Below are 22,136 nucleotides of genomic sequence, written 5' to 3'. Positions count from 1 at the left end.
ATTTTAAAATTTTAATATCAAATTATCGAGTTAATTAAGTAAAAGTTTCGAGTGTTAGTTATGATATTTTAAATTGATTGGAGTTAATTACCGATTTAGCTATGATCATAGAAGGTAGCACATGTGACTAGTTTCCTTGATGTTCACTTATAAGAAAGAATGTTGGTCATGTATAAACAGATAAGCAAAACAAAGAAACCAAAATGAGTGGTTTAAATTTTACCACTTTATCATAATTTCCATTAGACAAGATTTTGATGATTATTGGCCCTACATATGATGCAAGAGGTCACAATCTCTACCATGTGCAAATTTTTATTGCAATTTTTCATTTTTTTGTGTGGTGCTCCAAGGGTCAGCTTGAAAGAATTTGGTTTCTCTTTTTCACATGGAGAATCTAAAGATTTTGAAGTAGTTGGAAGAACTTAAGTCTCAATTATTTGAAAAAACAAAATTTCATTTCTGCTTTTCAATACATATAAACCCTAAAAAGAGTTACAATAGTGTGATCATTTATTCAACTAAATCGATCTCCTTCTATTACATTCAAAAGAATCTTTAAATTTTAATTTAGATCCAAACACTCCCTTAACCCTAACAGGAATTTAACCTATTACATCCAATTCCAACCAATCCTTTTTACTCGCATAGCATACTTAGTAGTAGTGAGTTGATGTGATCAAAAAATTCAATGCATATGGTCGTATCAACTAGTCAAGTCATATGTTACGGGGATAAAAGAAATGAGTAGACATTGAATCTAATAACGATGAAATTTCTATTAAAATTAAAGGTTTATTTGAATTTAAATAAAAACTTAAGAATTCATTTAAATGCAATAAAAAGTGAGGAGCTCAGTTGAATAAATGGCCATAGTTCAAAGACATTTTCAAGATCTAAACCTTTGTCAATTCATGACTTCTCTCTACTTTGTCATTGCATTTGCATGTTGAAAACTCTAACCTAAAGCTACTGCTCTGGAACCCTCCCCAGAAATCTTAACAACAAAGCTAAATAAATTAGATAAGTGCTAGCAGCATCTATGATCATGATTAGTCAATTTCAGAAAGAAAAAAAAGTGATTAAATTCAATCAAAAAGAGGGGAGGTGTTCTCATGTTTAATGATGATTCATGATAAAGCAGAAAACACAAGCATCCTAAAATTCTTGGAGAAGCTTTACAAAAGCAGTAAGTAAATCCAGACATTTCCATGCTTTAAGTTTTGAAGCCTTTTTGGGGTTTCCAGCTATAACCCATGATGGGTTGTTGGCACTTACCAGATTTGAAGACAACAAAGTTTGTGTTAGATGTCAAGGCTGAATGACTGCTTTGGCAAGAAAGCCTGGCAGCTGTCTAACAAGAAAAAGTTCATTTGTTACAAAGAAACAGCTCCTGCATTGTTCTCAACATAGGATACAATTATTCTTGGAAATTAGGTGCTGGCTGTTTGGTAAGGACACCAAACGGCCAGCACCTACAAAATTCAATCATCTTCCCTGTAGAATTTACCATTCTGAAGCCTGGCAGAACCCATAAATTTCAATGAGATTGAACCATCACCATTAACTTTTATTTTGGTCAATCAGCCACTCGAAACTAGCAAAATTGGTAGAACCAACTCAAATTGGTAGCAGAATCCATTGACCTCTGCCTCCCTTATTCTTGCAGCTTGCTACAGAGCAGGAACAATAACCACTTTCATTTTTTCTTCAGAATTCTAGATAGCTATATGTTGTTTTCTGCCACCTGCAAAAATTTATAACGCGCAATCTTCACCATGTAAATATCAGTTCTCCTGATAAGGAAAGCAGGATAGCACAAATCAATGGCACATGAGAGAGAGATTTCTCTTGAGACACAGCTTTTAGATTTATAAAAGAAATATTTCAGAACAATTAACTGACGGAGATTGTTGTCTTAAAATCCATGTTTGGAATTTGTAATAACATACATATATACAGAATCCAATAAACCTTACAGTTACAATACACTTCATACAGTTACAACACAACCACTGGCTTTCCAGATCAACTACTCAGAGAAGGCCCAAAGTACATGCAGATAGGTGGATCGATCCTGAAGATGGAGAGAATGGCTGACGGTATGGTCCATATACCATCACCGCAAATTAAACCTGAAGCAACTGCCCCTGCATAATCGTCTGCATCCCTCCGGTTAATTCGTTCCCATATATACAATATTACTGTTCCAACAAACATGTCAACAGCAAAGTAAGCTCCAATATAGAATGGAATTGCCATAGCCATTGGAATAGGAATAAACTGCGAAACTTTCTTGGGAGTCACATCCCTTAAGAGGTTTACGACCAAGGCACCCACAAAGAATCCACAACATAAAGCTAGACAATGCTTGGGCAGCTCTGAGAAGCCCTCAATACCAAGAATGGCCATTTCCCTGAATATCACAGCATAAGGTGCTTTGTATGGACCATCAGGTGACCCAATGTCAAAAGCAGTCCAAAACAACCAGAATGTGAGTGGAGCAATGACACAGCCCATGGCTGTTCCCACTATCTGGCTCACAAACATAGACTTGGCTGATGATAGAGTGAGGTAACCAGTCTTTAAATCTTGCATTAGATCAGCTGCAGTGGAGACAATGGACATCATAACCCCACAGGCTGCCAAACCGGCTATGACTCCACCATTGTTTCCAACTAATGATGCTATAATGAAAAGACCAATCTTCCCATAAGTGGATGTCAGGCTCCAGTCCGTAAGTCCAGCTCCATAAGAGTTGCAGAAGGCAAGGGCGGGAGCAATAATGTATGAAATGAGAACCAGATACCACTTCAGGGGTGGAAAGATGATAGGAATAGTAGCTGTTGATATAGCAGCCAAGGCCACATATCCAGAAGCAGCAAACCAAGTAGGTATCCTGTCTTTAAGAAATACCTCATCTCTTTTTCTCTGCTCTGCTAGTCCTTTAGAACTCTCACCATCTGTGAAAACAAAACAATATTTCAATGAACCCTCAGTGGAAAACAATATGATTTAAAACAAGAAAACAGATACCTGCATACACATTCCACCTAGAAAATCTAAACATTTTAAGAAGTTTTGACAAGGTGAAATTAAATATTCAAATAAAGGCACCACAGCGTGCCCCTATTTAATGACTTTTTCACCAAGAACTACAATTTTAGACAAGTTAAGTCATATCAGTGGGAGCATTCTGCAACGGCTTTATGACTTCAGTACTTCAAATGTTATTCAAACAAAATTCTACTGAAAGAAAACCATTGCAACACTACAGACAGACACACAACAAAACCAATCATGCAAGCAGAGCCTAACCAGGGAATTCTCACCTATAACCTCATTAACAATGGGAAGTTTGCTTTGTTTGGTGCTTTTGTTGTATATTTCCTTCACAGTTATGTATACTATCTTAATCAGGTTGTAAAGACCATCCCCAAGGATAAGAGCAATAGCTATGAAGACCTGTGAACAACATGATGGCCCAGAAAAATTTATTAGACTAGAGTTATGAGAAGAAAGTATTTCAATAAGGTCGGAGTAAGCAAGGGACTGAGAATAAACCAGAAGATGGAAGGCGCAAAAACAAAAAAAAAAAAAAAATCTTCTACACCTATGTAGCAGAATTAATAACATTGAAGTTGGGCACTCAAGGAAGTAAATTCTTTCTTTGTACCTTATACCCGTACAGACCTTTAAAATCATTGCTCTCCAGGCCAGAAGGGTACCAGTCCCCAGCATGTGCAGAAATGAAGGGCCACAGAAAACCCCACGATATGATAGCCCCGAGAAGAACTGAGCAGTTTACTATGTGAGGGCAAATAAGACCACAACCAACATAGGTTGGACTAAAATCAAAATAGAACCTGCATACGGAGCCATGTATAACATTAACAATACAAGTAAAACATTTATTAGTAAATTCAGCAATCATGTTCATGATATTTTACCCAAAGCCAAATTATCATTAGTCAGATTACATGCCAAGATACTCGCAGACATAAATCAAGCAAAATGGCGTTTCACATGCACCAGAGCCATAGACATATAGAGAAAGTTTTCAAATATATGCTAATCAAGTTTGAAGTCATTCTATTTCTCTTTTCTGTTACTTCTTATAGCTCAACAGGTAACATAATAATCACTATGGCCTATGGAGGACCAATTCATGTTACACATAATAATATAGTATAAATATTTGATTGCCCTAATCTGTGCCCTCCGATTAATGGCAATACAGGTTGTATTACACTTGTATCAAATTCAAAGATGAAATATTGAGCTTTCTCATAAACATAAACATATATGGGCATTCATTCGGCATAAAGAGAGAGAGAGAGAGAGAGAGAGTTCACATGGGAAGCTAAATCTGAGAGAAACTCACGTGTTTTTGAACAGTGTTAACCCAAAGCTGGGAAAATTATCAAAACCACAAGAATCTCCAATGCCACTGAAAAACCACTTGAAGCAGCTCCAAACTAAACTTATGCTCAGATATTTTCCAAGACACTTGACTTGCTTCCTGCAACAAACTCATAAAAATTGTATATATAATCAGAAAGAAAGCAATCTAGTTGTTAGAGATAAACCCATTCTCTCTAGTTATTCATAAAGCAACTTTTATGGTTTAACAGTAGCTGTTTCATTGATTTTCTAAATGCATGATTGTTAGACCGGGATATACCCTCTGTTCTTCATTCACTTTTCTTTATCTAGTTTGATAACATGATCACTAAAATTATTTTCTTTTCAAGTAAGCTTTCTCCTTATGTGCTACATCAATGGAAACTGTATGAAGATCTGTGAAAAAATAATAAGCATAATGTATCTAATAAGTACCCTGCAAGCTCAGCTCCAGTGTTGGTGTGAAAACTATTTATCAACATTGCCGTGGCTGTCCCACTCGGATATGTAAGTTTGTAATCCATGACCATGACCTGATGAAATACAGAGATGAGAACTAGACTAAATGACAAAACTACAATCACATACCACGAGGAAAACTTGTGACAGCTCACTCACACTAGCAAAAAGTTAGTCAGGACAATAAACAAAATATTGATTACATCTCATAACATGGGTTTTTATTGGAATAAAAAAATTAGTGATAATTAAAAACTTATCGCATCTAAATTTGATTTAGAAAACAATGAACTTGATGATAAGCAATTAAAAAACCAATATCAAAACCAAAATTACAGCCACAAATACTTTACTGAATAGAATAAGTATGGCGAACACCATAGTCACGACCAAAAAATGCAACTTTAACTAAACTCTAAACTGATCTCTAAAAAGGAGTACATAATAATAATTATGATAATAAGCTATACCTTACGTAGTGGAACAAGACTAAACAGTCCAAGAAAGCTGACAACAAAGAGAAAACCAGTCATCCAGCCTAACCCCGGATTCTTAATATCTTCCGCTCGGTTTCCAGGGTAATCAGCACCGATAAGTTGATATGTTCTCTCATCCATTGCAATCATATAAGTTCCAAATCCCCCTATCAAAACAACCAGATGTTACGGGTCAGCCTCGAAGCTGCTCAACCTAAGATTGAGTTTAATTACTTAATTTAACACTAAAAATTAAGTTTCCACAATACTTTTAAATTAAGTCACCAATATCAAATTCTTTACAAGCCAAAAATTAACTTAATAACCATGCCAATAATTACTTCTTAATCATTTGCAATTGCAGCTGAAAATTGATTAAATTTGGTAAATTCAGAGGCTTTTCACCGCTAAAAGAGAGGAAGCTAGCTAATTACTTCATAATCATATCAGAAATTGTAATCACGAAAAAAAAGCCAAAAATGGATCAAATTTGGTAAAATTTAAAAACATTTTCAGCTTTTTACCGCTAAACGCGAGGCCGTAACAAGCGACGACGCAAGTTTGAATGACGGTGTTTTCTTGTTTGGTAAAAGGCGAAACTTGAAACCCTAACTTAGTCAAAAAACCGGTCCACGATTTCACGAAGAAGAATCCGAGCAATCCAGCGCCGACGTTCAACGACGGAATAATCCCCACTGTTAGATTCAGCTTGTGTGTGATGATGCAAAAGAGAGCCCCTAACAAGGCGCTCACGGCGAGTCCTCTGATCGTTATCTGCTCTTTCCATTCCGGAATCCGCTCCAACTCGACTCCGCCGCCGTCGATGTCTTTCTTGTCGACAATCAACGGCTCCGATATCTCGGTTCCCATGATCTTCGGATCTGGTCGGATTCCACGAAAGGAGGGGTTTGGATTAGGTGCGGGGCGAGAGGGAGCTGTATGTGAGACAGAGAATTTGGTAAAATAGAAATGAGTGGAAAGCTTGATGTGAAATCCAACCAATGGGAAGCGTTGGAGAATCGGTAATCGAGTGTGGGAGTGACACGTGGCTAAAATTAAAAATTAGTTTCGAAGCCGTTTTTGTTTTATTCTGAGTAATTATTACAAACCATGACGTGTCAGAGTTTACGTTGATATTCCCGCCAAAATCACGTGAAAAAAAAATTCTGCTTTATTGTTCACTATTTTCTCATACGAAATAATTAAATGGTAAAACACAAAGCCAGTCACGAGATTTAATAGAAAATACATTTACTTGTCTGTATAAAACTATATTTAATTCTTATAAAATAATTGTAATAAATTATTAAAATTTAAATAAATACTCAATTAAAAATTATTATTTAAGCTTTTACTCGAATATCCTAAATAATATTGATTAAAAATCCAAACTTATTAATACCTCATTAAAATAAATTTAAAATCAATTATTAATAACAATTAATTTATTATGTTAATTATAAAAAACTTATAACAAAAAATAATATATATATATATATAATTAAAAGTATTATGAATATTTTTGTGGATATCTATTTATATTATGTATATCTAGATTTAAATGTAAATTAGATAATACAAATCATAATTTAATCTATCCATCTAATCTCTTAATATTATTTTTATCTTATAAATTTAATCTTAATAAAGAGTTATTAATTTATAAATAGGTCCATTTACTTTATTTGTAAACACACTTGAATAAGATCTTTTTACTCCCTCTAAATATTTTCTTTTTCTGTAAAAACTTTCTTTTATATTTCTCTTATAATTGTTCTCTTAAGATTTCTTTCATAACACTTTATCAACACGATTTTCATATCTCTCAAGTTTGAAATTATTTTATTTATTTTGTTTTTATCATTTTCAAACTTCAATAGAATTTTAATAATTGGGTTTTGATTTATAATTTTAAAAAATCAGGTAAGTGTTAATATTATTTTGTTTTCATCCTCTCACAAAGGTTTTTTATTATTTCTAATATTAAAAAATCAAGTAAGTAACTTAATATCTCTTTGGTATTTTCATTCCCATAAAATCAACCTTAATATGAATTTTACTATCATATAGTCTAGATTATATTTTGTCTATTGATTAGAAAGTGAATTTACTATTATATAGCTATTAATGAAATATTATGAATGTCTATTCCCAGAAGTGAATGTGACAAACGAGTTACTAATAAAAAATTATAAATTCATCTATTTCTTGAAATAAATGCAACATCATTTAATAATTATGATTATTAATATGGAATAGGTTATCATAAGAATTTACATCATCACTATTTTAATTCAAAATAATTTTACCATTAGAAGTGAATAGATAATTTTACCATTAGAAGTGTATGAATAATTTTACTACAAGAAGTAGATAGATAAATTTACCACCAGAAGTGGATGGATACTTTAATCTACTAACCCACCAGAAGTGAATAATCTATCAAGAAATGGATGAATACTTGTAACACACAAAAAATGGATGAATACTTTTAATCAACCAGAAGTGGATAAATAATAAAAAGATAAAAACTGAAAGAATAAAAGAAAAATAGAAAACGTATTGTCATTAATAAGGCATGAAAAACCATTGGTCACGTACCTATTGTATGTTTTGAATTTTATCAAGCATTATTGAAAACTAAAATATCTTGTGATGATTTTAATCTTAATCATGGTCAAGTTCATAAAGCACATCAAGATGTTTATCCACCTAAAAAAGGAATTGATTATATAATTGGTAATGAAAATATCCATTGTTGATTTTCTTGTTCTGAAAAAGGAATTAATCATTTGATTGGTAATGAAAATATAAAGAATAAATTTTTTTAAATAATTTGTTAGTATATTCTAGTATAACTCCATTATAAAGACGCTTTTATATGTTCTTATTATATTTAAATGATATATTCTTATTATGTATTTTAATTCTATATTTAATGTTCTTTTATGTTAGTTTGCAAATATTGTTAGATCCAAGATCTATGATGTAAATATATGTGTAGCAGACATTACTACAACGCACACTATATTTAAAGATAAGATATATATATTCAACTTGACAACAGAAAAAAACCAATATCAATACAATATTTGGTAATACAAAGTTAATTAAAGGCCCCAGAAGAACTAATATTTTACTACTTTAAGGAATAAAGTTTATAAAAGATGATGTATTATTAAGTCTCAAAGAAGTTTATTAAGTTTTAAAAATATTTGTCTGAATAGATATCATGTTGAGACAACGAATAAAAGAGATAGTTAATACCTTTATATTACATCTATTATCTCAAGTAAGAAGTGTGTGTTGAAAAAAAATTTACTCGTTTTATTCTTTGGATTAAACTACATAAATAGTAGAATAATTGAAACTCATAGTAAATCAAAAGTTTACTAATTATTTTAATATTTGACATGACCGATTGGATAATCTTGGATCAATAATGATGTAAAAAAAAATTGAAAATTAATATGATCATCCATTGAAAAGCTGCAAGGTTTTTCAAGCTAATGAATTTTCATATGATGCTTACTCTAAAGGAAAATTAACTATAAGGCCATCACTAGTTAAAGTTGAGACTAAATCCCCTATGCTTTTTACACATATTCAGAGTTATATGTAGATTCATACATCCACCGTGTGAACCATTAGATATTTTATGGTTTAAATTGATGCATCAACTAAATGATCAATGTGTAATTATTATCAACTTGCAATTTGATATTTTCAAGATTAATTGCCCAAATCATTTGTTTGGAAGCATGTTTTTCTGATTATGTAATCAAGATAATTTGTCTTGACAATACTGGTGAATTTACATATGAAGCCTTTAATTTTAGTTGGAATAACTGGTGAAGAACCTGTTACTTATATTCATACACAAAACGACCTAGAAAATTGTTTATTAAACACTTCCAATTGATTGCAAGGCTCTTCGTTATGAAATTTAAACTTTTAATTTCTATTTGGGGGCTTGGACATTTTGGATGTAGCAACACTTATATGTATCAGGCCAAATAAGTTATTATAAATTCACCCTTGTACAATTAGTTTATGATCAAAAACCAAATATTTCTCATCTAAGAATTTTTGGATGTGTGGTGTATGTTTCAATTGCTCAACCATAACGCACATAGATGAGTCCTCAAAGGAGGTTAGGAATATATGTTGGATACGAATATCCATTTGTAATTAAATATTTAGAATTATCAATAAGAGATTTATTCATGGCAAAGTTTATTTATTATCATTTTGATGAATCAAATTTTCCAACATTAGGGGGAGAAAATAAGCAGCTGAAAAAGAAAATTTCTTAGAATGAATTATCATTATCTAGATTTGATCTTCACATAACTCAATATGAACTTGAAGTTCAAAAGATAATTCTTTTACAAAATATAGTAAATCAATTGCTAGACATATTTGTTGACTTAAAGAGAATAACTAAATCTTATATACCAGCTACCAATGCTTCTATTAGCATCAATGTCCCTATAGGACAAGGCACGTTAGAATCATGGAGACTAATCGGTTCTAAAGATAAAACCCTCCAAAAAGAAGAGGAACAAATATTCAAGATGGTTAGAAAGAGGAAGTAGAAATTATAAAAGAAACTCTTGACATAATTCATAAAATTCCAAAAGAAATTCAAGTTCTTGAAATTATTTAAAATGAAGAGATTTTAATCAATTATGTCATGACAAGAAAAAATGGAACCCAAATGAATAAACGTTGATGATATTTTTATATATAATATAGCGCTCAATATTGTGAAAGAAAAATGAAGGTCTTGAACTTATATTTATTGAAGAATGTAGACATAGAAATGATTGGCCAATGAAGAAAGACGCACAAAGTTTTTGGACATGTAGTCTGCACACCAAATTGTGTAAAACGAATGAGATATAAATGGGTTTTTGTGCAAAAATGAAATGAAAAAATTGAGATTATGAGACAAAGCACGACTTGTTGCACAAGGTTTTACTCAAATACTTGATATTTTAAAGACATATTCTCTTATGGTGGGTGCAATTACAATTTTGTATTAATTAGTCTGACAATAAATGAAAAGATTAAAATGCGTCTAATGAATGTAGTTACAACCTATTTATTTGACTCACTTAATAAAAATATCTATATTAAAATCCTTGAAGGATTTAAGTTGCCTAAAGTACAAATTTGAATTTATGAAAAATTTATTCGATTAAATTAAATAAATATGTTATGGATTAAAGCAATCTAGACACATGTGGTATAATCGCTTTAGTGAAAATTTATTGAAAGAAGGCTATAAAAATAATCCTATATGCCTATGCATTTTATAAAAAGATTTAGACATGAATTTATCATAATTATTGATAACTTAAACATTATTGGAAGTCTTGAAGAGTTATCAAAAGCTGTAGATTACTTAAAAAAAGAATTTGAGATGAAATTTTATTTGAGTCTTTAGATTGAATACTTGACAAATGAAATTTTTATCTATTAATTTAATTATATAGCAAAAGTGCTAAAACAATTTTATATGGATAAAACACATCCATTGAGTTCACCAATGGGTTATATTGTCACTAGATGTGAAAAAAGACCCTTTCCAACCTCGTGAGGATAATGAAGAACTTCTTGATCCTAAAGTACCATATCTTGTTGTAATTGGAGTATTAATGTATCTTGATAGCAATACATAACTTGATATATCGTTTGTTATAAATTTATTAGTAAGATAAGTTCTTTTCCAAGTCAAAGATATTGAACTAGAATTAAACATATACTTCGACATCTCTGAAGAACAATGGGTATGGGCTTATATTATTCAAACGCATTAAGATCAGATTTAATTAGTTATGCAAATGCAGGATATTTATCTAATTCACATAAAGCTCGATCCTAGATAAGTTACTTATTCACATATGGAGATACGACTATTTCATGGTATTCTATAAAACAAACTATAGTTATTACTTCTTCTAACCTTGTAAAAATTTGTAACTCAACATATTTAAGAAATGTGTAGCTTATCAATCAAGAAGGAAATTCCAACAACGTTATATGAGAATAATATTGCTTGCATGATATAGTTAAAGGGAGGATACATTAAAGACGATAAGACAATACATAGTTTGCCAAAATTCTTTTTTACTCATGATCTCTAAGAAAATGGTGTTATTAGTGTTTAACAAATTCAGTTAAGTGACAATCTAGCAAATTTGTTCACCAAAGTCATTCCTATTACAACACTCGAAAAGTTGGTACAAAAGATTAGAATCCATCATTTTAAAGATTTCTATAATGCAGTTATAAAGGGGAGTAAAATACATATTGTACTTTTTTCCTTCATTAAGATTTTTTTCACTGGGTTTTTCTTGATAAGGTTTTTAATGAAGTAGTATTTCAAAAGGTATTCTTGAAAAGAATTATATACTCTTTTTCCTTCACTCAAATTTTTTCCTTAAGGTTTTTTCCTTGTAAGGTTTTAACGAGGCGTATTCTTGATACAATGGATATTCAAGAGGAAGTTTTATAAATATTTTTGTGAATATCCATTTATACTATGTATATCTAGATTTAGATATAAATTAGATTGGATGAAGATTATGATTTAATCCAGCCAGCTAATCTCTTATTATTTTCTCATCCTGTAAATTCAATCTAAATAAAGGGTTATTAACCTATAAATAGGCCTCTTTACTTTTTTTGTAAACGTACTTGAATAAGATTTTTTTACTCTCTCTAAATACTTTCTCATATATTTCTTGTATAATTGTTCTCTTAAGATTTATTTCGTAACAAAAAGTTAATATTAAGGGTAGTAGATATTTTAAGACTTCTAATCAAATTTTATTTGAATGTAAAATATTTTTAATCTTATTTAATTAAATTAGATCTTTTTAATCCATGTATAGAATTCTACATGGGCTTAAAGGATTTAGGGCCCATTTTACTCCTAATAGAAATGGGCCGAAGACATAGAAGAACACAAACCTGTAAGTACTGTTTTGAGCAAAGTTCAATCTCCACTGCCTTTGTTATAGTAATAAAAAGACAACCAGATATTTTTTTTAGTAATGGAGTGAACTTTAACCCCTAAAATTATCTTTAATTGAACCCAATTGATTAGTATTTTCACTTGAATCTTTCCTCAAATAGTAGATGTTGCCCCCGCAATATTTTGTTAATTTCATCAATACCCATTATAATTTCAACTTTTTCAATATGATATTTTGTAATTTTTTAATTAATATTATGTGAATAAGTTTTATGGCCACATGAGATGACATTGTGAATTTTATCTTGAAAAATTTATAAAAGGTATAACTCTTAAATAAGCTCCTAAACTATTTAAGAAAATTCAAATAAATTTTTATCCTTTTATTAGATTCAATCAAATCCCTATACATTTATTTTGACTCAAATAAGCCCTTATAACTAATAATTGATTAATTGCCATTAGTCAAAATGCCATTTGTCATTTTATATCCACATGGAGTTGATGTGGAGGGTGAAAAATACCACATGGCCATAATATCTGAAGAGATTAAATGTCTCTTATATGTTTTTCATTAATGTATTCGTGCAACATTTAGACAATAATGAGTTGACCAGTTCCTACAAGAAAGAATAGAATGGAAAGTTGTTATTTGCAGATCCTGAAATCTTGTGAGTCATAAAGTCATGCTATGGTTAAGAACGACAATCAAGGAATTTCCTAAAATTAATATTTCCATTACTCCCCCTTAAGTTGGTACATAGAGCATCAAAATGCCCAACTTGCCAAGCAACTCATGCAAGCGGTCCCAACCAAAAGCATTAGTGAAAATGTTTGCCAGCTGAAAATTGTGTGGAAATGGACTAAAGCACCAAAACACAAGATTGAATAAACTGATGAATGAAGTGATAGTCTATTTCAATGTGTTTTGTCCGCTCATGGAAAATAGGGTTGGTTGCAATGTGAAGTGTTACCTGATCATCACAGAAAAAAGGTACTGGAATGTCATAGGTTACTTGTAGTTCTTGTAAAAGACAAATCAACCAAATGATCTCTCCAGTGGTGGTAGCCATAACTTGATGCTCTGTTTTTGGTAAAGAACAAGATATAATCATCTGCTTCTTAGATCTCCGTGAAATAGGAAAGGATCCAAGAACAATAATGTAACCAATAGCAAAAATGCAAGTAGTAGGGTAGCCTGCCCAATATACATTACAATAAGTCCGTAATGTTAGTGGGCTTGTACCAGGAAATAAGAGACCCTAACTTGGCGAACTTTTGAGATAGCTGAGTACTCTAACAGTTGCCTCAACGTGTGATTGTCGTGGATATTGCATAAACTGACTGAAGACATGAACGACATAGTTGATATCTGGCCGAGTAATAATGAGATACAAGATATGACCCACCAATTGTCGATAGGCTCTAGGATTTAAACATACAAGCTTAACTTCCGAAGATAACTTATGTTGTTGATCCATCGGTGAGATTGTGGCTTACAACCCAAAAGCCCACATTTTGTTAGTATGTCTAGAGTATACTTGCGCTGGCTAAGTACCAGTCTGCTAGAGACCAGGCTACTTTTATCCTAAGAAAATACTTTTACTTCCCAAGATTTTTTATTTTGAATTTGTCATCTAAAAATTTCTTTAAAGAGGCGATGTGAATTGGATCAATTCCTATGACTATCATTATAAGTAAACAAGGAATGGTCCTAAATGAGAGAGAGTAAAAAGTAATGTGAATTTCTAATACCAATTCCTAAACGCTTATTTGAGCATATACAATGATTTCTGCAACTTGCAAACTTGCTGTTCCCCTTTTTGGGTAAACCCTTGAGGAATTTTCATATATACTTCTTCCTTAAGGTCTCTACGTAGAAAAGCATTGTTCATGTCCAATTAATGCAATGGCCAATTCCAAATTGAAGCTATGCTCAACAAACACCAAATTGTGACTAACTTCACCATAAGTGCAAAGGTTTCATGATAGTCCACGTCTTCAATTTGTGTATAACCCTTCGTAATTTGTGTATTGCCCATTTTCTTGAGGGAAGTGGCTGCAAGACCCTTGTATTATTTTCTTTTAGTTCTTGAATATCTTTTACCATTACTTTCTGCCAATGTTCATGTTTAACGACCTAAGAAAATGAAGCAGGCTCATCTAAGGAGCTGATGGCCGTTAGGAAACCTTTGTGAGCACTAGAGAGCCTTGAATAAGAAAAAAGTGTGAAAGAGGATGTACCATTGAGTTGGTCAATGGTTCAAGTAAGTGTGAAGATGAAGATGAAGGCTTGAGAAAGGGAGGCAAGTCTAGTTCATAACTAATCAGTTGTTATAAGTTTTGTCTTACTCTTATACTTATCCTTATATTAGGTGCTGCTAGTTTTGTTGGCACATGAATTTTACTCTATGTTGACTATTCTACATCAATGGCAGCCTTATGAGTTGGTTTTGGCCTAAACATTGATGGATTAAGCTACATGGATGCCCCTATTGATGGATCTAGTAACATAGGCATGATTGGTTAGGGCCCAACTCGCGTAGATGGATCAGATCACATAGGTGCATTTCCATTGATTGAACTGAATGATCCACGATAAGCTTGAGGCCCATAAATTCTTCGTGAGGTGCAATTTAGTCATAAAAAGTCCAAGTTTGAACACTTGCTGGTTTTGAACTGTGAGTTCCATGTAAGATGCCAAATGAAAAATTTTCTTCACAAAAATAAACATACCTTAATATGTCTATGGTTTCATATTCTACATAAAAAATGTAATACCCTTTCTAACCATGTGGGTATATTTAAAAAATCCCTGGTCTGGAGCATGGTGTAAATTTATCACGAGGCTTACTATGCACATGACCATAGCACAGGCAATCAAAAGTCCATAAGTGCTCATAAGATGGGACTTTATTAAATAATACTTCATAAGGCGATTTATTCTGCAAGATTGATAATGGCATCTGGTTAATCAAGTAAACTGTTGTTAAAACACATTCACCCTAGAATTTGATAAGTAAACTTAGCTTGGAATCTTAGTGCCCTATTAACTTCTAATATGTGCCTATGTTTTCGCTCCACTTTCCCATTTTACTGTGAAGTGTCAATGCAACTCTTCTGAATTTCAACTCCATTAGCCTAACAATATTAAAGTAAGTCACTATGTCGAAACTCCAACCCATTAGTTGATCTCACAATTTTCAGCTACAAAACATATTATGTTTGAACCCATATGAAAAAATGCAACAAACAAACTCGCATTTCAAATTTATACTTCATAAGGTACACCCACGTAGCTTTATTGTGGTCATCAACAATGGTTAAAAAGTAGTGTGCACCAGATAAAGACGGATGATGATAATGCCCCTAAATATCAACATGAATTAATTCAAAAAGTCGTCTTGATTTATTTCGACTAATTGGGAAAGATAAGCGCGTTTGCTTTGCCCTACAACAAGCATCACAAAACCAATTGTTCTTAATATAAAAAGATAAACCATAAACCAAAAACATTTAGCTCATCAGTAAATGTCCCAATCTGCATGCCAAAATATCTACATTTCTTTTCTTTGCCATTAAAGCTTTCCTTTCTTTCATTGGCTCCAAATAATATAGCTTGTTTCACACTCTACCTATTCCAATAGGCTTCATCAAAGGTAGGTCTTGTATCACACAAAAATAAGATAAAAACGGGAGTGCACAATTCAAATTTTTTATCAATTTACTAACAGAACGTAGATTACAACAAAATTTTGGCACACCAAAAACTCCTTTCAATGTTAATTTATCATTCAATTAAACACGTCTTATTGCATGCACTTATATATTGGTCCCAAAAAGAGTGCTAGAGAAGGGATGAATAGCACTAAAAATATTTTTAAGGGTAACTCTTAAAATTTAAAATCCATTTAGAAGATTTAAAATGGATGGTTTGAAAACTTGTTGAGGTTAGCAAACTTCAAGTAAAAAGATGTTAAAAGAAGTGGACAATACACAACATTTATAGTGGTTCGGTCTACCTGACCTACATCTTCAACCTTGATCTTCTAATCAAGGACTATCAACCTAACTTCATCAGAACTAGTGAAATTAACAACTTCCACCAAGCTTTTACAAGGTGAGTTTCTAACTCGAGTTCTAACCCTTTTAAAACAAGTCCTAAGCTAATCAAAGCTGAGACTTACCCTTAGAGTGTCACACACTCTAAGTAAATAAGAAATAAAAGATAAAAAGAAGTGCAAATGATCATCTACCTAATCTAAGTTGTACAAGTTTTAACTCAAACTCTTTCACAAAGCTAAGAGTGGAATACAAGTGTACATGAGATGGTTTTCGATCTTTTTATCTCTCTCAAAATCTTTGGAACTTTCTTCATTGATTTTTGACCATTGGAGATGCTTAAAATATTTGAAAAATTAATTCTGACCATTGAAGACAGAAACTAGCCGTTACTAATTGTTTCTAGTTGTTATTTTGTCCTTTTGTGTTTAAATTCAAAATGTGCAGACAGTGCTTCATTAATCGATTAAATCTAGGCTTTAATTGATTAAGTCTTCTATGTCTAGCACACTACTTCTCTGTGTTAACCAAATAATGATAATTTTAACTGATTAATAACTTTTTGTTTTCAAGCACTTTCAAACACTATTTTTCATCAATCATTTTTCAACTGATTAGAGCTCCTACTAACTAATTGAGGCCTTTCTCCTTTCATTTTTTATTGATTAAAATGGGCTCCAACCAATTAAGAATTCTTTAACTTTGGATCTCTTGGTTTGGCTCCTTTGGATGGTCAACATTTTGAATTTGGATCTAACGTTTCTTGATTCTTCAAGCTTGACCTTTATCCAATTAATTCCTTTAGTTAGCTGACTAAAAAGCTTCTATTTTGCATTCAATATATTCTTAATTAGTTATGCCTTGTACTAACTGATTAAGGTTTTTCTTCATTCCTTTAATGTAGCGCCTTATATAGCTTTAATTGATTAAGGCTTCGTGTTAATTAGTTAACATTGTTTGTCTTCATTTGGTTCTTTTGTCTTTGCTTCTTTAATTGATTAACTTGTCTTGTTATTAAGCAAGCTTCTTGACTTGCTTCCAAGTAGCAAATATATTAAAGGTTTTAAGCTTAGTCTTGCACATGTAAGTGAAGTGGTTAGACATTAAAGAATGAGGAATGTTTTATTATCATAAAAAACATATGGAGTTAACATTCTCTCTCATTTTTTATGATGAAAAAACACTCTTAGATTAAGCGTGTAATGTCTATGCATTCTTTTTATGTATGTGCAATTAAGGGATTACTCCTTCTTAATCTATACTCCCCCTTAATATGTACATAAAAAAAAAATCAAGATTTCTCAACTAAAATATAACATTAACCACATATGTGCAAAGATTTATAAACAATCATCAATAATAAATATAACATGACCAATCTAGTAATTGTTCAAAAACAAACACATAACAATATAAATGACAACAAATAAACACATTACATTGCATCCTATTTCTTTTTCTATATTCTCTCCCTTTTTGTCATCATTAAAAGAGATATTCAAAACTTTCCCTTAATATGTGCACAAAAAACAAAATAATTTCAAGATTTTTCTTTAATTTTTAAATTATACTTTAATGAATGAGGAATCATAAGCATTCATACAACTAAGTTATACAAGCTTATAGATATAGTTTAATAACTTCAAAAGTCTAGCTTGCAACTATGTAAAGACAAATGTATGAAAGTTAAATCATTTCAAGAAATTGTCAATAATCACTTAAATAATGTTCAAGCAAATTTGATCATTTTGTCATAATTAAAACTATAATAATTTTAAAGCTAACAATCTCCCTCTTTTTGATATAACAAAACTATGAGCATAATTTGCATTTGTAATGATTTTAAAATCTTCCCTTCAACATATGCATAAAATTAAATTTGCTCATAAACTTTTTCCCATTTTTTGTTATATCAAAAAGGATAAGAAGTGTGAGCATTAAACACTTAAGCTCAAGAAATAATGGTTAGCAAAAACCATCAAGATATATGCATTGAGACCTTGAATATCTAACCATAAAGCCACCAAATCATTATATATATGCACTTAATATCCTCGACCAAGTCATTAAGAAATATAGCCATTAAACACATTCAAGTATTAATTCATAAAAAAAAAATCATCAATAAGAATTTCACTTGTATATTTATATTTATAAGTGAACTGTGGGCATAACATTTATGAAGTTCAAGAAAAATAAGCATAAAGATGTTCAATAAACACATGATCTTCAAACATAGATTTGTGTGAGAACAATTCCGAATTTCATTTCAACCATGTTTGGAACATCATTTTGGACATGTATGATCAAAGATTCTTCAAGAAAAACATGTGAACTCAAATTTTAGCTTTTATTACTTATTTGTTCACAAGTGCTAAAAAGTTGAAATACTTATTTAAAAAATCATGTCTTTAATATGCTCAAACATGCTCAATTTTCATCATAACGTAAGAATATGACTTATAAAATGTACAACAAGCATTTCAAGCAACGATTAAGCATAATAAGTATCAAATTTAATATTTTTAACTTTTTCTAGCATATAGATAAAAATGTCCTTGAGGTCATTCAAACATTCAGTTGCAACAAGGACAAGTTATAATAACATTTTCAACATAACGTACACTTGTTCAAGTTGTATATCATTGAAATCATTGTAGCCTCAAGCGTTACAAGAAGATTTATTCACTTGCTTAAAATGTCATTAATTTCAAATTATCATCTCATGATTATGCTTAAGAAAACTCTTTAAATCTATTTCATAAATCATGAGAGAAATATCAAGTAAAGTGAGATTTATGCAATTCATGTATCAAATCAAGTTTGCTCAACCATGTTATATCATCAAAAATAATAAATCAATTTCAATCAAAGAGAACAAAAAAGAAAAGGTTGTGTGAGAAAATCAATTGATAAACTTTAATCTCTCTTTTCAAAATTTTTGCACTTAAGACAGATAAGATTTGAGTTAGACATGTTTTATGTAAAATAATGAGCTTAATGTCACTTATTTTTGTTTAACTATGATCTAAATGGTTTATGAAATATGCAGTGAGCATAATGAATCATGTTTATGCATGTCAAGGGTCATTTTCATATATCTCACTATCATATGCCAATAATGCCCTTATGACCATTGAAGCTTACGAGCAAGCATGCACATCCAATAAAAACAAGTTAATAAGTACTTTTATCATGAAACAAACTTGTCTAATTCATAAATCATTATAAATTTAAGGATAGCAAACATTTTTATCATATAAGCTCATTTTGCTTTAAAAAGACCAATTCAAGTAGTCAATGCCTATCATGCTCAATTTTAACCAACTTGAAACATTAAAAAAAATCTTAAAAGAAAAGTTGTTCAAGTAGTCAAATTATTTTAATCACACAAAAATCAAAAAGGTCAACTCATCAAACTCAGTTTTCCTTATTTATAGGCAATTATATAAATCAATCTAATAAGCACATATTAGCCATTTCACGCATATCTTCAATCATCAAGCTCTTGTGCTCAAGGTTAGGCTTAAAAATAATTTTTCCTAAAAAAAATAGTATGAGCCAATTTCACAAAACATGAGGAAAAATTATGCAATATATACCCAAGTATTATAACAAATCATTTTATATAACTAGGCAAAATTAGTCCAAACAAATATGACTATCCAAGCAAATTTTTCAATCAAAAGAATGACTAACTTTTGGCAAGAGATCATAGAGAAATATTCAAATTCATGTAGAAGCACATACTTATCAATTTTAGACCTTCAAGATTGTGCAATTTATAACATGTATCATATTAAATCAATTTTGCATAATCAAGATTTATCAATAAGGCTTACGGAAGAGTAATTATAGAATTATACACCTAATATTCAAGCAAGAATAAGCAACCCAAATTTTCAATTAAAAAGAGAAAACAATTTTAGAAGCCAAGCTTAATCAACAAAGCATTCAAAAAATAAGCAATAAAAATTCTCATTTAAACAAACAAAAGGCTTTTAGCATAGAGATTATCCATTTTCCTTTATATGTAACTGGAAAGCATTCATTCTTCAAGACTTTTTTCTTCTTGCTCTAGTATACCTACAAGAGACATTATTCATTTGATCTTTGGTATCCAAATTGCTTTGGATCTTTGAAAGTTACTTTTGTCATACAAAGTTACTTTTGGAACTCACGCTTACCTAAATTTATAAGGTAAAAATTTTCTAATTTGACAAGTGTATGAACAGTAACTATAAAATGTGCAACAATTGCATTTCATCATTTTGGAAAATGAAGAATTCATGAAAACCTTTTGTTTTTGATTTAACAAATCTTCAAATTTCTTTTTCATATAAAAATTTTCTTTTTCCAAAATTTCAATTTTCCTTTGGCAAGCTTTAAAATCTTTTTTCAAATTTTCATTTTTTTTCCAAATCAATTTTTGTTTTCACCAAAAATTCATTTTCAACATTAAGTATGGAAATGATTTTCTTGTGCTTCAAATTCAGTTTTTTTAAACTCAAATGCTAAATCCTCAATAGCATCATGCAATTCATCCAATGTATATGAATTAAGTTCACAAGATGAAGAGGTTACCTTTAGTTCTCCAAGTGCCATAAGGCATAATTGAATTTGATTTGAGGATTGATTTTTACTTGATTCCTTATTTGCATTTGCCTTGTTACTTGTTGAGCATTGATTCTCACAAGGCTTGTCTTTTAATTCTTTTTTCTTATTTATTTCTCCATATAACTCTTTTAATTTTTCTCAAGTTTTTTTGGCACTTTTGTACATGAACACTCTATTGTATTCTCTATAATCAATGCACAAATGAGAGTGTGCATAGTCATGGAGTTTATTTGTATTCTCCTCATTTCAGCTTTTGTCCACTTACTTCTATCTTTGAGAGTTTTCTCACCATTTATAGAATTGGTATTCATAGGGATGAAAAGACAATCGGTAATGACATCCCACATTTTATAGTCATAAGCTTTAACATAAATGGACATCTTAGTACGCCAAAATTGATAATTAATTCCATCAAATAGAGGAGGCTTATTTGTGGATTGACCCTCAGCATCATTAGAATTTTGAATAGCCATTGAATTTTCCCCTTAGGATGTTAAGCCTTAAAATCAAAGGTTGGGTCTTGATACCATTTGTTGGTCCCAAAAGGAGTGCTAGAAAGGGGTGAATAGCATTGAAAATATTTTTAAGGGTAGGTCTATAAATTTAAAATCTATTTAGAAGATTTAAAATGGATGATTTGAAAACTTATTAAGGTTAGCAAATACCAAGTAAAGAGATGTTAAGAGAAGTGGACAAAACACAATATATATAAGGGTTCAGTCCACCTGACCTATATTCACTACTTTGATCTTTCTAATCAAGAATTTTCAACCCAACTTCACTAGAACTAGTAGAATTAATAGCTTTAACTAAGTTTTTACAAAGTGAGCTTCTAACTCAAGCTCTAACCTTTTTACAACAAGTCTTAAGCTTACCTAGCTTCGACTACCCCTTAGAATATCTCACACACTCTAAGTAAACAAAAAATAAAAGATAAAAAGAAGTACAAATGATCACCTAACTGATCTAAGTTGTACAAGCTTCTGCTTAAACACTTTTACAAAGATAGGAGTGTAATACAAGTGTACAAGAGAAGGTTTTTGATCTTTTTGGCTCACTTAAACTCTTTGGAGCTTCCCTCATTGATTTTTGATTGTTGGAGATGCTTTAAATACTTGAAAAATTAGTTTTGA

General features: G+C 31.0%; 1 protein-coding gene across 2 annotated transcripts; it reads right to left on the bottom strand.

Annotated features, from left to right (window-relative positions):
- Positions 1-1,845: 1,845 nt before the first annotated feature.
- YSL6 (YELLOW STRIPE like 6) lies at positions 1,846-6,281 on the bottom strand. 2 transcript variants are annotated; one of them, XM_007031860.3, is made up of 7 exons: positions 5,864-6,281; positions 5,334-5,506; positions 4,840-4,937; positions 4,385-4,522; positions 3,677-3,866; positions 3,333-3,465; positions 1,846-2,963 (listed from the first exon to the last, which is right to left on the bottom strand). In XM_007031860.3, exons 1-7 carry the CDS (start codon positions 6,207-6,209, stop codon positions 2,029-2,031), a joined length of 2,013 nt encoding a protein of 670 aa, XP_007031922.2. In that variant the 5' UTR covers positions 6,210-6,281; the 3' UTR covers positions 1,846-2,028. The 2 variants fall into 2 exon arrangements, with proteins under 2 accessions (XP_007031922.2, XP_088661590.1); XM_088805464.1 differs by lacking the exon at positions 3,333-3,465 and having other exon boundaries at positions 3,694-3,866.
- Positions 6,282-22,136: the final 15,855 nt, after the last annotated feature.

The sequence above is a fragment of the Theobroma cacao genome, chromosome 4 (genome assembly GCF_053813885.1).
Source record: "Theobroma cacao isolate CCN51 chromosome 4, ASM5381388v1, whole genome shotgun sequence".
Classification (NCBI taxonomy): domain Eukaryota; kingdom Viridiplantae; phylum Streptophyta; class Magnoliopsida; order Malvales; family Malvaceae; genus Theobroma; species Theobroma cacao.
This window is presented reverse-complemented; position numbering and strand designations above follow the sequence as displayed.

What these genes read in the sequence shown, in the direction of transcription:
- YSL6 (XM_007031860.3), bottom strand. Translation starts at nt 6,209, where the DNA reads ATGGGAACCGAGATATCGGAGCCGTTGATTGTCGACAAGAAAGACATC. An exon ending in ACTGGAGCTGAGCTTGCAGG is followed by an intron (nt 4,523 to 4,839) that starts GTACTTATTAGA and finishes AGTTTGTTGCAG; the next exon opens with GAAGCAAGTCAAGTGTCTTG. An exon ending in AAGGTCTGTACGGGTATAAG is followed by an intron (nt 3,466 to 3,676) that starts GTACAAAGAAAG and finishes TGTTGTTCACAG; the next exon opens with GTCTTCATAGCTATTGCTCT.